Below are 13,124 nucleotides of genomic sequence, written 5' to 3' on the forward strand. Positions count from 1 at the left end.
TTTTTTTTCCTAACACCTCTTCAAGTGGACAATTCAATACCATTGTCTCAATGTGTGCACATGCCATAGTATGGAGGGATATATCTTCTTGCTCTTCTTCATTGGATAATTATGTTGGTGATAGTTGTTTCAACTAGATGGGCTAATCGGTTGCTGCATTCATCATTCCTATATAGGATGTCTCTTTTGACGCCTCTGCAGATGGAGAATTTAGAGGTACCACTTTCATAGTAGATAACCACTATGGATAGGATATGTCTTCTAGCCTTCCTCTATTGGATGCATAGGTCAATGATGCCTTTTTCTAATAGTTGAGCAGATTAGTGGCTACATTCTCCATTTCTATAAAGGTTGATTCTTCTAATACTCCATCAAATGAGCATTTCAACAGTACCATGTTGGTTTTGCTGGTAGGTGTGAAGTATGGTTGGGATTATCTTACTTCCCTCCTTCATTGGATGAGGTCACTAACATTTTTCTTTGTTTATTGAGCAGTGTGATGGCAACATTCTTTGAGCTTGTTGTGTCGTTGAAAACCTGCTCGTTCTTCCAATGATGGTTAACTTCACATTGAGTTGGGTATGCCCACTCACTTTTCTCTCTTATACTTATTTCTCTTTTCAACACTTATCAAATGGCCAGATTAGTATATGTGACTCTAGATGATGTGTAGTTCAATGATGACATTTCCTTAGGAGGTGAGCAATTCTATGATGATGGTTGGGTCTTCATATACCTATCCATGCTTGTATTTGAGTTGGGTCATCTCATATCCACTCTATGCTATATTTTCACTCATGTACCTTATTGCCCTTCTTCATGCCCACATGCTACGATTAAGGGGGGTTGTTGGAATGACGGCAATCTTCATGTGGTCATTTATGGCTAATTGCCCTCTTTATTCTATTTTTTATATATTTGATTACATTGTCTTGGTCACCCTCTTGGGGTGTGTGCCCTTGTTTTGTGGGCTTGTAACCCTCTCTTAAAGGGTGCCTCCCATCTTGAAGGGACACCTCACTTGGGTGATGTATAAATATACAACTCAAGTTCTCATTTGTTTTTTTTCCATGGAAATAACTCCTTGGGAAAGTTTTGGCCCTTGGGCACTTCCCCTCATTTTGAGGATGATACCTAGTGTAAAGCAAGCAATGCACACTTTGTGTACCTGACCTTGTGGGCATTGAACCACGGACCTGAATAATGCACCATATTACTTGCAATGTACTTGAAACTATGGAATCAAACAATTGAGCTAACCCTTGGTGCTTAGCTCATTTATATTATCTCATCATATTGGTTCTTTAGCCTAGGGGCACCAAATTTGTGTTATTCTTGTTAATGGGTTCATATTCTCTTCTTTTTATGATGTGCTAATGGTTCATGCTGATTTAAGTTTTTTTGGTGGATCCATTCAATCCATCTCTCTCATGCAAACTCAACAATAATCTGTCCTAGTTGGGTGAGTTTCTATCTTTCTGGTATCTAATCCAAGTTATCGTCTTCTCTTCATTGACTTCTGCACTTGTTACCACTTCAAAATTATGAGGTGGGTTTAACTTATGTATTTGGTTTTAATGTTCACAAGGATGAAATAATTAGAACAGTGCATGTTTAGAAGTGAGTTGCCTTGTGATTACAATTTTTTTTGACAACGAACTTGCTAGCTGAAATGGGCACCATCTTGAAGTCATTGTAAATTCATTGTTCTAGGTGTATGAAATGAGTTGTAGTAGGAATACTTGCCATGTTAGTCCAGGTTAGTTACCCATAACGACAGGAATTGGAACTGACAGGATGTGGAAATAAGCTTATCTGCAAAATGATTCACGTAGTTGGACAACCACTAATGAAAGTAAATGAATTCCAAGGAAAAGGAAATTGTAAATATAATATTCCATACATTTCCTCTCAGTCTCTCTCATAGATATGTCTACAATCCATACTTTCATTTTTAACTTGGAATAATTAAAAAGTTGAAAATTTATGTTTAGAAGGGAGAGAATGTACCATTTTGACATGTCTTTATTATTGAGTAATTGCAATAGTTCATGGTTAATCTATTTCCTTTTTCATATGTAATTGATTTGATTGTTGTTTTTGTTAGATAAATGATGGTTTTATTTTAATGAAGAATCCAATGCTAAAGATTTTTCTTATACTATTTATCCGCAGAGAATCTAGGAGAGGAGCTTGTTGAAATGTTTATTTCAGAATTGAAGGTGAAGGTATCATCTTGAATAAATTTCTCATATGTGCTTGTATTTATTGATATGTGTCTCTGTTGACATTGTACGATGTTGAATTACACACATACACTTAGGAGTTGCAGAGAGAGAGAGAGAGAGAGAGAGAGAGTGAACAATTCAAATTGGTGATGTGGAATTATATGCAAAAAGAAAGAAATATAAATATAATAGAAATAGAGAATGTGAAGGGATAAACCTTAAAAAATACTAAAGATAAATACATCAGTATGGAAAAGGAGGATAAGAGACAAGTCTCCCTATTTGCACTATAAGTAGAAGTGGAGGAGGGCCTACCTTTGTGATCATCGATCACTACAAATGTGTTAATGCAGAGTCTAAGAATGCAACCTTAGATAGATGGTGGTGAGCCTCAACAAGATTGAGGTTATGGTGTTTAATTTGTGCAAGATCTCTTTGTTAGATTCCCATTTTTTAGTTCAGAAGCTGAAAGTTTAGTTTGAGGTAGACCTTTTTGCTTGACTCAATAAGGCATGTGGGTCCCTCTCCATACTCAAGTGTCAGTTCTTTGTTTTTAGGATATCTCTTTCAATATCCATCTCTTTGACTCAATTATTAGGCCTATTGTGTTTTATCACTTTGTGATTTGTGGACCTAGCTTATTTCCCCTTGACCATGTCAAGGCTGAGATAATGCAATTGTTTATTTTGCCGCACATGATTCACTACAAATTGATAGTCCATTAAGCCATTATTTAGGCAAAGTTTCATGCCCAACCCTTCTACCTTGAGTTTTTTTCAGATTTTCTCTCTTCGTTGATAGGATTTGGAATCTGGGGCACTCACTCGCAAAGAGGGAAAACTACCCCTTCTCAGGTTATTGTCCAACAGAGATTTCCTTTCTCGGTCCTTTTGTTGAGAAATCAATGTAGATTGAAATTAGGGTTTTGATTCCTCTTTTCTTGATAATTACTGGTAAGTATATGTTGGCCTTTAAATCTTTGTTATTATTTCTTCTTTCATCAAGCAATTACCAATTCAAAATGTATGAAGATCACAAGAACAAGAGACACAAAATATAGGCTCACAGCTAGGGAAAAACCCCTCCTAGGAGAAAACCCAATGAAACTCTTCTCTATGTAGAACCAAGTCAAAGTGAGACAACCAATACCCCAAAACAAGACCAAGAACTTCCACCAAACAACAAGTCAACCCTCCAAGGTATCTTCTTCCAAAAGAGTCAAAGTTTATCCAAGTCAACGAACGTCAAAGTGTCTTCTTTCTGCAACTTTCAAGGTCTCGACCTATGAATTTGGCTCTGGAACTCCCAACCTGCAACTTCGGACTGTAGCAGTAGCAGAAACCCTAGAAAAAAAACTCGCACGTGTGAGCCGAATTAGGTCAAAAATCAATCTTTTCTTCTTTTCTTGGATTCTCTTTCTTTCTCCTTGGTTTCTCGTCTTTTTCTTCTATTTTTGGTGCAAATCGAACTTGCTTGAGGATAGATGCCAAATAGGTCGAATGCTCTTCTTTTTTATACCTTTTTCAAAGGTCGAATGGGCCTCTTCTAGGCTGACTTCACTGGCAGGGCCGACTTGGTGTTGGGAGTCCAAAAATGACACTTTAAACTCAAAAATAATATTTCTTTCTTGATACAATTTTGCCCATAAGGGTCTTATACATATGACAAAGACTCAAATGACTCAATGAACCCTAGAAGCATGAAGAACATGCTTGACCTAGATGACAAATAAAAGGAGCATGAAACCCATGCTGCAAAAATAATTCCTCTTTTTCCCTTTTTCATTTTTATAATAAATATATAATGATACAAATACAATAATAATTATGAAGACCGAGTATAGTTCCTTTTTGGTGGAGGCATTTGTATTGGGGTTTTTAGCACAATGGTGAGCAAGATTTCTATATTAGTAGGTCACTAAGCTAACGACAAACAAATGGAAGGGTGTGGGAGAAACACATGAGTAAATGCATCAACCTACAGGTAGCATGAAAGCTTTAGAAGTTTTAAATCATGGATTCAACAACAAAACATCTTTCAAATTGCAAATGTTTGGGGGGAAGAAACAATACTTAATTTGTTATCTAGTTGGAAGGCAATAAAGCACAAATATATCACTTGAATAGAGTTGTTGGTAGTAGGTGGGCTATAAAACTCTCCTTGGGAGGGTCCTATTACTGAAAAAAATAGGTAACCCTATAAGAGAAAACTTTTCTCCTATTCTTGACAGCTAGTTGGCCAACCACATAGCTAGTAGCCCTTGACAACGATTACTAGCTTGTAGGAATTTACGGGGTAAGTTCCTCAAATAGAACACCAAAGGACACCGCTCACAAACAAATCACAGAGAAATACACCAGTATTCTTGACGTGGTTAAAGCCCTTAAAGAGGCAAACAGTCCACGGCCTGAGCCAATGCGGCCACTTCAGACAATTTATTAATAAAAGAAAGAAAATTTACATAAGCTTCTCTCATGAACGGTCACCCTACAAATGACCCTCCATGCTCTTTAAATAGAGATCATGGACCAATCGGGTGTTAAGCCACAGATCAAGTGTCGGTAATACCGAGGAGAGAATGAACCGTCGGATCACTTAATGTCTAGAACATATCGTGACCGTCGGATTGTAAGTTACAAAAGTACATAGTAAAAAAACACACTTTACCTAACTCTACATTAGACCAAGTTATACTTAACTATTTCCTATGTGTCGGAATATCCTAACATCCCCCCTTAAGAACAACGTGGGATAGTATTGAAGGATGTACAAATATGACACAATAGGAGAAAGAAGGAGGCATTAGAGCCTATCCCCCCTTAGTGACAACTTATTGAACTCAACCATAAATTGAAGTTTAGTAAACTTCGCCTCTGTGAGAGCCTTTGTAAAGATGTCTGCAACTTGATCATCGGTTGAACAATATTGCAATTTAAGAACATGTCATGAATGAGCTGTCCGATGAAGTGCATGTGTAGTTCAATGTGTTTGCTGTGTTGATGTTGGACTGGATCTTTGCATAGTTGAATGGCACTTTGATTATCACACCAAAGTGTAGTCGGATGCTGTCGTTGAAAGCCAAACTCTGATAGGATCTGATGAAGCCACAGGGCTTCCTTACTAGCTTCTATGATGCCACGATACTCTGCTTCTGCTGAAGAAAGAAAAATGGCACTTTGTTTCTTACAAGCCCATGTAATAGGTTCAGAACCAAGAGTGAAGACCTAACCTGCAGTAGACTTCCAATCATAAGGGTCACTAGCCCAATCGGAATCAATGAAACCAACCAATAGAGGAGATGCTTTTGCACTGTAATGAATCCCAAGCTGAATTGTACCTCGAACATATTGAAGTATTCTTTTAGCTGCATTCTAATGACTTTCATGTGGGTTTTGCATAAACTGAGCAATAAGGCCAAAAACAAAGGAAAGGTTAGGACGGATATGGGTCAGATACAAAAGTTTTCCTACAAGTTGACGGTATAAGGTAGCATCAGCTTCAGGGGAAGTACAAGTGACTGAAAGTTTGAGTCTAGACTGAAAGGGAGAAGGGGCTGGCTTACAGTCTTCCATGTGAAAGTGGCGTAGAAGATCACAGGCATACTTGGACTAGGAAAGGGAAATACCTTCCTTGGATTGCAAGACTTGAAGACCAAGAAAAATGCAAGTGCCCTAAGTCTTTCATTTCAAACTGCTTTTTAAGGCTGGATTTCACATGGTTTATAAGGTTGGGATCACTACTAGTAAGGATAAGATCATCAACATAAAGAACATGAATGATAAGAGACTTACTCACTTTCTTGGTGTAGACAATATTGTCAGAATGACACCTAGAAAAGCCAGTATCTAAAAGAAAGCTATCCATTTTGGCATACCAAGCTCGAGGGGCTTGCTTGAGACCATAAAGGGATTTCTTAAGCCGACATACAAGGCTGGAGTTTGTTTGTATAAAGCCAGGAGGTTGTTCCATATAGATTTCTTCATGCAAGTCCCCATGCAAGAAGGAAGATTTAACATCCATCTGAAGAACTTCCCATTTGAAAGAGGCAGCAAGGGAAAGAACAAGGCGGATAGAGTTCATTTTGGCAACAGGGGAGAAGCCTTCAGTATAGTAAATGCCTTCAACTTGTGAAAAACCCTTAGCAAAAAGACGAGCTTTATGTTTATCAACTTTACCGTCTAGTCCAAACTTGGTTCTGTAAACCCATTTGCATCTAACAAGTTTTCGTCCCTTTGGAAGAGGAACAAGATCCCATGTATCATTTGCCAATAATGAACAATATTCTTCATTCATAGCTGCGTCCCAATTTGGATGGCCTGAAGCTTTTGCAAAGGTATCAGGATCATAATTCGCTGAAGCTTGAGCGAGTAAAGAGGAGGCTCTATCGAACTGAGAATGTGTATGTCACTGATTTGTAGGATCACCTGCAAGAGCGCTTGCTGCATCCCGAGTAGCACAGACCCATTTTGGAAGTTGAGGAGTTGAAGGAGGATCCTGAGAAGGTGGGGGAGGATTGTCATCCTCGTTGTCATCATCTGAAGAAGAAATATTTTCAGAAGTAGAAGGGATAGAAAGAGGTGGCACATCCACCGAACTAGGCGCGTAGGCCAATATATTTTAAGCAAACTTTACATCTCTTCTAAGGATAACATTTTTGGACTTAAGTGGAATACGTCTTTGTCCTTTGACATCTTTAGAATATCCAACAAAAATACATTTTTCACTCTTAGGTTCTAAAGCTTTATGTTTCTCATCTGGAATATGGGCCCATGCTTCACTTCCAAAAACACGAAAGTGGCTTACATCTGGTTTAATTGAGCTCCATGCTTCTTCTGGAGTGATATTCTTTAAAACCTTAGTAGGAGTGATTTACTATGTAATTTGCATAGTTAATTGCTTCTACCCAAAAATTAAGACTAAGTCCTTTAGATTGAAGCATACAATTAGCCATTTCCTTTAAAGTGCGATTCTTCCTTTCAGCTACACCATTTTGTTGTGGAGTATATGGAACAATATGTTGCATTTGAATTCCATGCTCAATGCAAAAATTGATGAATTTGTTGTTAACATATTCTCTGCCATTTTCAGATCTTAGCTTAAGAATTTGATGTCCATATTGTTTCTCAACAAAGGCCTTAACGACCAAGAACATGTTAAATACTTCACTCTTGAGTTTTAAGAAGTATACCCAAGTGCGTTTGGAGAAATCATCAATGAAAGTTAAGAAATACTTGTAGCCAGAGAATGAAACAACTGGAAGTGGACCACATAAATCACTATGCACAAGCTGTAAAGGGGTTGAGGCGTGCCAAGAGGCACGTTTTTCAAAACTATCCTGATGATGTTTTCCGAGTACACATCCGGAACAAACACCATCTCTGCAAGATACCATAGGAAGACCTATCACCATATTTTCTTTACATAGATTTTGAAGGGAGCGATAGTTTAAGTGACCAAATCGCTCATGCCAAAGTTTGCTCACTTCATCATTATGAGAAAAAAATACCAAGGGAAGAGTTGATGACCCAAAGTTGTTAAACTTATACAACCTTGTAGAATCATCAACAATGCCAATAGCTAAAATCTGTCTAGGATCTCTTAGGTCCTTAATTACAACATCGTGAGGTGAAAATTCAATGGTTTTACCTTCATCTGAATGAGTTATCTGATATACAGATAGAAGGTTGCAGGATAAGGTTGGAACACATAATACATCATTAAATTCAACATTGTCTAGATGAACAGTTCCAGTCCCTGCAACACTAAGAGATCTATCATCACCAACATATATATTTTTGGTGTTACAATCATTTAAAGAAGAAAACATGGCTTTGTTTTTGGCCATGTGATAAGAAGCTCCATAATCAATGAGCCACTCATGAGAATGAGAGGAAGAAGATACATTTAGTGCATAACCAAACTGAGATGCTCGACAACCACATGCAGAAAGTGCTATTCCTGAAGATGAAGTTGAAGTTGAAGAGTGCTCCAAATGGATGTTATGCTTCTTCATTGCTGCTTCCAAGGCTTCCATCTTCTTAAATCATTTGGATTCTAAGTGGCCATATTGATTACAAAAGTTGCAATGTCTATCAGTCTTCTTCCCTTTGTTTTTATTTGCCTTCTCATTTTGTTGAATTGATTTTTCATTTTGAGATTGAAATTGCTTAGGACCCTTGTTTGGTTTAGGACTATTCTTTTTAGGGTATTGCTTCTTAGGATTCTTTGAATTTGGTTGTTGTTGGGCGGTTAAGGCTTTCTTAGAAGAGTTTCCAAGATTAAGAAGACCAAGATGTAAGAGTTTTTCTTGTTCTCTTATTAAAGAATCACAAAAGGCATCAAAAGAGGGGGATTTGTAGTCTTGTCCTTGAGAAATAAAGGCTTCTCTAGTAGAATGGAAGGTGGAACAAGCACAGAGTAGGCTGGTCCCAACTTAGTAAGAATGGAATAGATAAGGCTACCATCTTCTTTCTTAACCTTAAAACCTTCCAAGAGAAGTCTAAGGGTCTTGAACTTGGACAAAAAATCTTCAATGGAAGAAAAATTATTGGGGTCCAACGTAAACAACTCATTTTCGAGTTGATGGGCTCTAATTTCATTTTTAATTCCAAAAACTTTAGTGAGCTGTTTCATTGCTTCATTAGGGGTATCAAGTTCTGCGATATGGAATCTAAGGTCTGGAGAAATAGACATCCCTATCAACCCACGTGCTTGATCTTGCCTATTTTCCCATTTGGCTGCCTTATCTTCATCTTTAGATTTAGTTTCTTGGCTTGAGGCTATTCTGTAAAGACCTTTACTTCTAAGTAAATCCACAATGTAGGACCACCATTGGAAGTAGTTGGTGCTGTCAAGAATAACTTGGCATGGACTTTCCATTTTAACAGAAATTGAAGCTGTAGATGCTGAAACTAAGTGTTCCAATGGAAAGATCTCGAAAAATTAGGTTGATTAAAAAAAACGGCTCTGAAAACGACTTCCAGATGAAGAAGTTATGGCTTTTTGAAGAAAAGTTGTTGAAGATGCTGACGAAGTGCATGAATGTGCGGAAGTGAATAATAATGTTATATTTTAAACCCCCCCCTCCAAACTTAATCTAATTAGCTCACTTAAAAAAAAAAAAGATTTTATGTGACCCACTTTTATAAATAAGTGAAAGTCACTTTTACAATGGTACTTTATGAGCTACCCACTAAATTGTAACTTAAATAAAAGATAAAGAGACTTTAGAATTATAAGTGACTCACTTTTTATAATGGGTGAGAACACTTTACATAAAGTAACTTTAAAACATAAGTTACATGTGTTTTTTGAAAAGGTAACTCAACCAAAAGAAAGACTTGAAATCAAGACCTATATTCTTATAAAGTAACTTTGGACCAAGTGAGCTAGTTTAAAAGGTTAGTAATTTTTGGAAAAGAGGAAGGGTTTTTTTTTTTTTTTTAGTCACTGAAGATTTAGGGTGCGTGCTTACTTGAAAAAACTCTTTTTGCCTACAAAACAAAAAACCGCACAACCCAACATGGACATACAATAAAAAACCAAACTTTATGGCTTGAAGTTAGCTTTCGTCAGAAACTGAATATTTTCCTCAATGTTTATGATTTTCCGAGATCACACTAAGGCACAACAGAAAAAAGCATACACATTATTCTTCAAAATACAACAAGGAGCTTCCCCTTTTAAAAATCTTCACTTATCACTCCAAAATTACAAAATATGCACCTTATGACTCCACAAAAGCTCTTATTACTCCATTACATAAAGAATTATAAATACTCCTTATCTCTCCAAAATATTAAAATATGTCCTTATTCCTCCAAAGATTGATATCACTTTATAAAAAAATCACTTTATGATGTAACTTAAAAAGTGAATTAATGTTTATGATTTTACTTTATAAAAGTGAAATGAATTCAAAAATCAAAATTTTGTGCACGCTCCTTCTTAAAAAAACGCACACCTTGTTGGAGAGACTTTAGCCAATACTTTACGCTGGAACTCTGGATCTGGACATCAAGAGAGAGCGATACTAAAGCTGTGTACACTGGCGATATCTGGGGTCTTGAACAACGCTAAAGTGAGCTCCCCTGTCGACTGTTAAAAGCTTCTATTCTCCCAACCATCTTCAAACTCTGCGATTTTAGCCCTTCTTGCAAGTTCTAAGGAGACTCCTTCACGCCATTTTTAGGCCAATTCATTACATCTCTGGTTCTTCTTGCTAGAATTTGTGTTGGTATAAAGGCTTATATGGCACATCCAATGGCAGAGAGCAAACCTGAATCTCAAGCTCCTCAGGATGTCCTAGATGAAGAGAAAGGTCGTGTACGAGTTATCACTCTTAATAACCCACGAAAACTGAATATCATTAGCAGGGAAGTGATAATCCGATTAGCTGAGATCTACGAGAAATGGGAGAAATAAAATGAGGTGGAGATGATAATCATGAAGGGAGCTGGGCGAGCATTTTCTGCTGGGGAAGACTTGAGGGTATTTTATTATGGCAAGGCAGACAAACATGCTATCGAGGCTGTATACAAAATGTATTGGCTTCAGTATGATATCCATACATACAAGAAAACTGTGGTAGCAATTGTTAATGGACCTGCAATTGGAGGAGGTGCAAGTCTAACATTAGCATCCACTTTTAAAGTAGTCACAGAGAAAACTATGTTATCAGCGCCTGAGGCTGGCTTTGGATTTCACACCGATGCCAGTCTCTCGTACATTCTTTCACATCTTCCAGGACATCTTGGGGAGTATTTGGCCTTAACAGGTGCACGACTTGATGGTGTGGAAATGATTTCAACTAGTCTTCGCACTCATTATATTCCATCAAAGAAATTGGAAGAATTGGAAAAACGCTTGGTTGATTTGAACTCTGGAGATAGGAACATTGTTAGAGCAGCAATTGAAGAATTTTCACTTCAAGTCCATCCATTACTGACAGAGGAGATCCGTACATACAGATGGAGAAGATGGCACAAATGAAGCCGCAAAATAACCTTCTAATTGTTCCGTGGAGTGCCAATAGCGACACGAGGATGACCATTCCAAAAAAAAGTGAGAATAGCTAGCAGAAGGCCAAATATCTTCACCTTGTATTTCTTGTCGCAAATATAGCAGATGAACACAATTGCGTATCAGAGTTCTATGACGGCCCCAGTTCCATTAATCGTGCTCATAAGAAGGTTATTGGGTGATACAAACGGCATGCCATACCATGCAGAAAGCAAGCAGTTCAAAAGCATGGAAACATACGGAAATCCAGAGAACTGTTGTGTAGAATTGTTCTTAACAATCTTCCAAAACGTAATTAAAGGAACTAAGAAGAGTATCAGGGCAGTGATGTTGCTGTAAACACGTTGAGAGAAGTAATATCCAAAGATATCTATGAGGGTATCCGACCTCTGATACCAATTGAAGAAGCTCTGATACCACATGAAAGAATTTCACACAGCCATATAACCATATAAGGAAATTAACACACATAAAATATCAAACCAACAACACACAAAAGACAAACTGGCAGAAAAGGCAGAGAGCCATCATATGGTCTCTCATGCTCATGTAATTCTCTCTTATTCAAATAATTTAATAATACATTTAAATACATGAGCAAGTGGTCTTAAGATAGTGCGTCTATCTTAGACTCACTTGGTTGAGACATTTTCTCAACTTACACACTAATTTAGGAGAACTAGTTGGAGAGAATCTCTCCTCCTAACTAAACTCTTTAGTTTGAGGAACTAACTCCTAATTTTCTTGATTTAATTTATTTAATTGAATATTTGGATTTATAATTGATTTAATAAGAGAGTGAGGCTAACACATGAGAAAAATCCTTCCTTCCTGTTTCTGATTTGCCCAGATCGCATAGAGTCGCAGGGAAAAGAGCATACGCATAAATGACAGGTATAGATCCGGTAATAAAAAAAACCAAGAGCTAAATAAACCGAAATAAACAGAGAGATGAATAACTAAAACTCCAAATAAAGACTATGTACCTCAAGATCTTAAAAATGATGTAGCTAGGGCTATTGGAAACCTTTTCGCGTGAAACAAAAGGGGTTTCTCACTTGAAATTAGCTTTTTCTAGAAACTAAATATTTTCCTCAATGTTCTTGATTTTTTGAGATCACACTAAGGCGCAGCAGAAAAAAGCATACGCATGAGAAAAATCCTTCCTTCCTGTTTCTGATTTGCCCAGATCGCACAGAGTCGCAGGGCAAAGAGCATACGCAGAAATGAAAGGTATAGATCCGGTAATAAAAAAAACAAAGAGCTAAATAAACTGAAATAAACAGAGAGATGAATAACTAAAACTGCAAATAAAGACTGTATACCTCCAGATCTTAAAAATGACGTAGCTAGGGCTACCGAAAACCTTTTCGTGTGAAATGAAAGGGGTTCCTCACTGGAACAGATGCTCCTAACACAATAGAGCAGTCCTCTCGGCCCGAAAGCAGTTAGAAACAGTAGATCTAGGAAACGACAGTCGCATGCACTTGTACCGGCTTTGGATTTGGATCACCAACGGATACGACCCTCAAATAGCTCTAATACCATGTAGGAATTTACAAGGTAAGTTCCTCAAACAGAACACCAAAGGACACTGCTCACAAACAGATCACAAATCAATACACCAACATTCTTGACGTGGTTAAAATCCTCAAAGAGGGAAACAGTCCACGACCTGAGCCAACACGACCACTTCAGGCAATTTATTAATAAAAGAAAGAAAATTTACATAAGCTTCTCTCATGAACGGTCACCCTACAAATGACCCTCCATGCTCTTTAAATGGAGATCATGGACCAATCGGGTGTTAAGCCACGGATCAAGTGTCGGTAATACCAAGGAGAGAATGAACCGTCAGATCACTTAATGTCTAGA

The 13,124-nt window shown here is 37.5% G+C and overlaps 1 protein-coding gene and 1 pseudogene across 6 annotated transcripts in view; both read left to right on the forward strand.

The window, feature by feature from the left end:
• Nucleotides 1-13,124, forward strand: part of LOC149263254 (uncharacterized) — a 463,048-nt gene that overhangs the window by 188,917 nt on the left and 261,007 nt on the right. For 5 of the 6 annotated variants that reach the window (XM_089425983.1, XM_089425985.1, XM_089425979.1 and 2 more), the window contains one exon: nt 2,176-2,228. In XM_089425983.1, coding sequence (XP_089282109.1) covers nt 2,176-2,228 — 53 coding nt within the window. The remainder of the gene's footprint in view (nt 1-2,175; nt 2,229-13,124) is intronic. The other variant, XM_089425987.1, reaches the window with a different exon arrangement.
• LOC149263256 (3-hydroxyisobutyryl-CoA hydrolase-like protein 5 pseudogene) lies at nt 10,459-11,219 on the forward strand (annotated as a pseudogene).

Source organism: Pinus tabuliformis, chromosome 6, assembly GCF_031772625.1.
Source record: "Pinus tabuliformis cultivar Carrire ecotype Pingquan chromosome 6, CPIR1, whole genome shotgun sequence".
NCBI lineage: Eukaryota > Viridiplantae > Streptophyta > Pinopsida > Pinales > Pinaceae > Pinus > Pinus tabuliformis.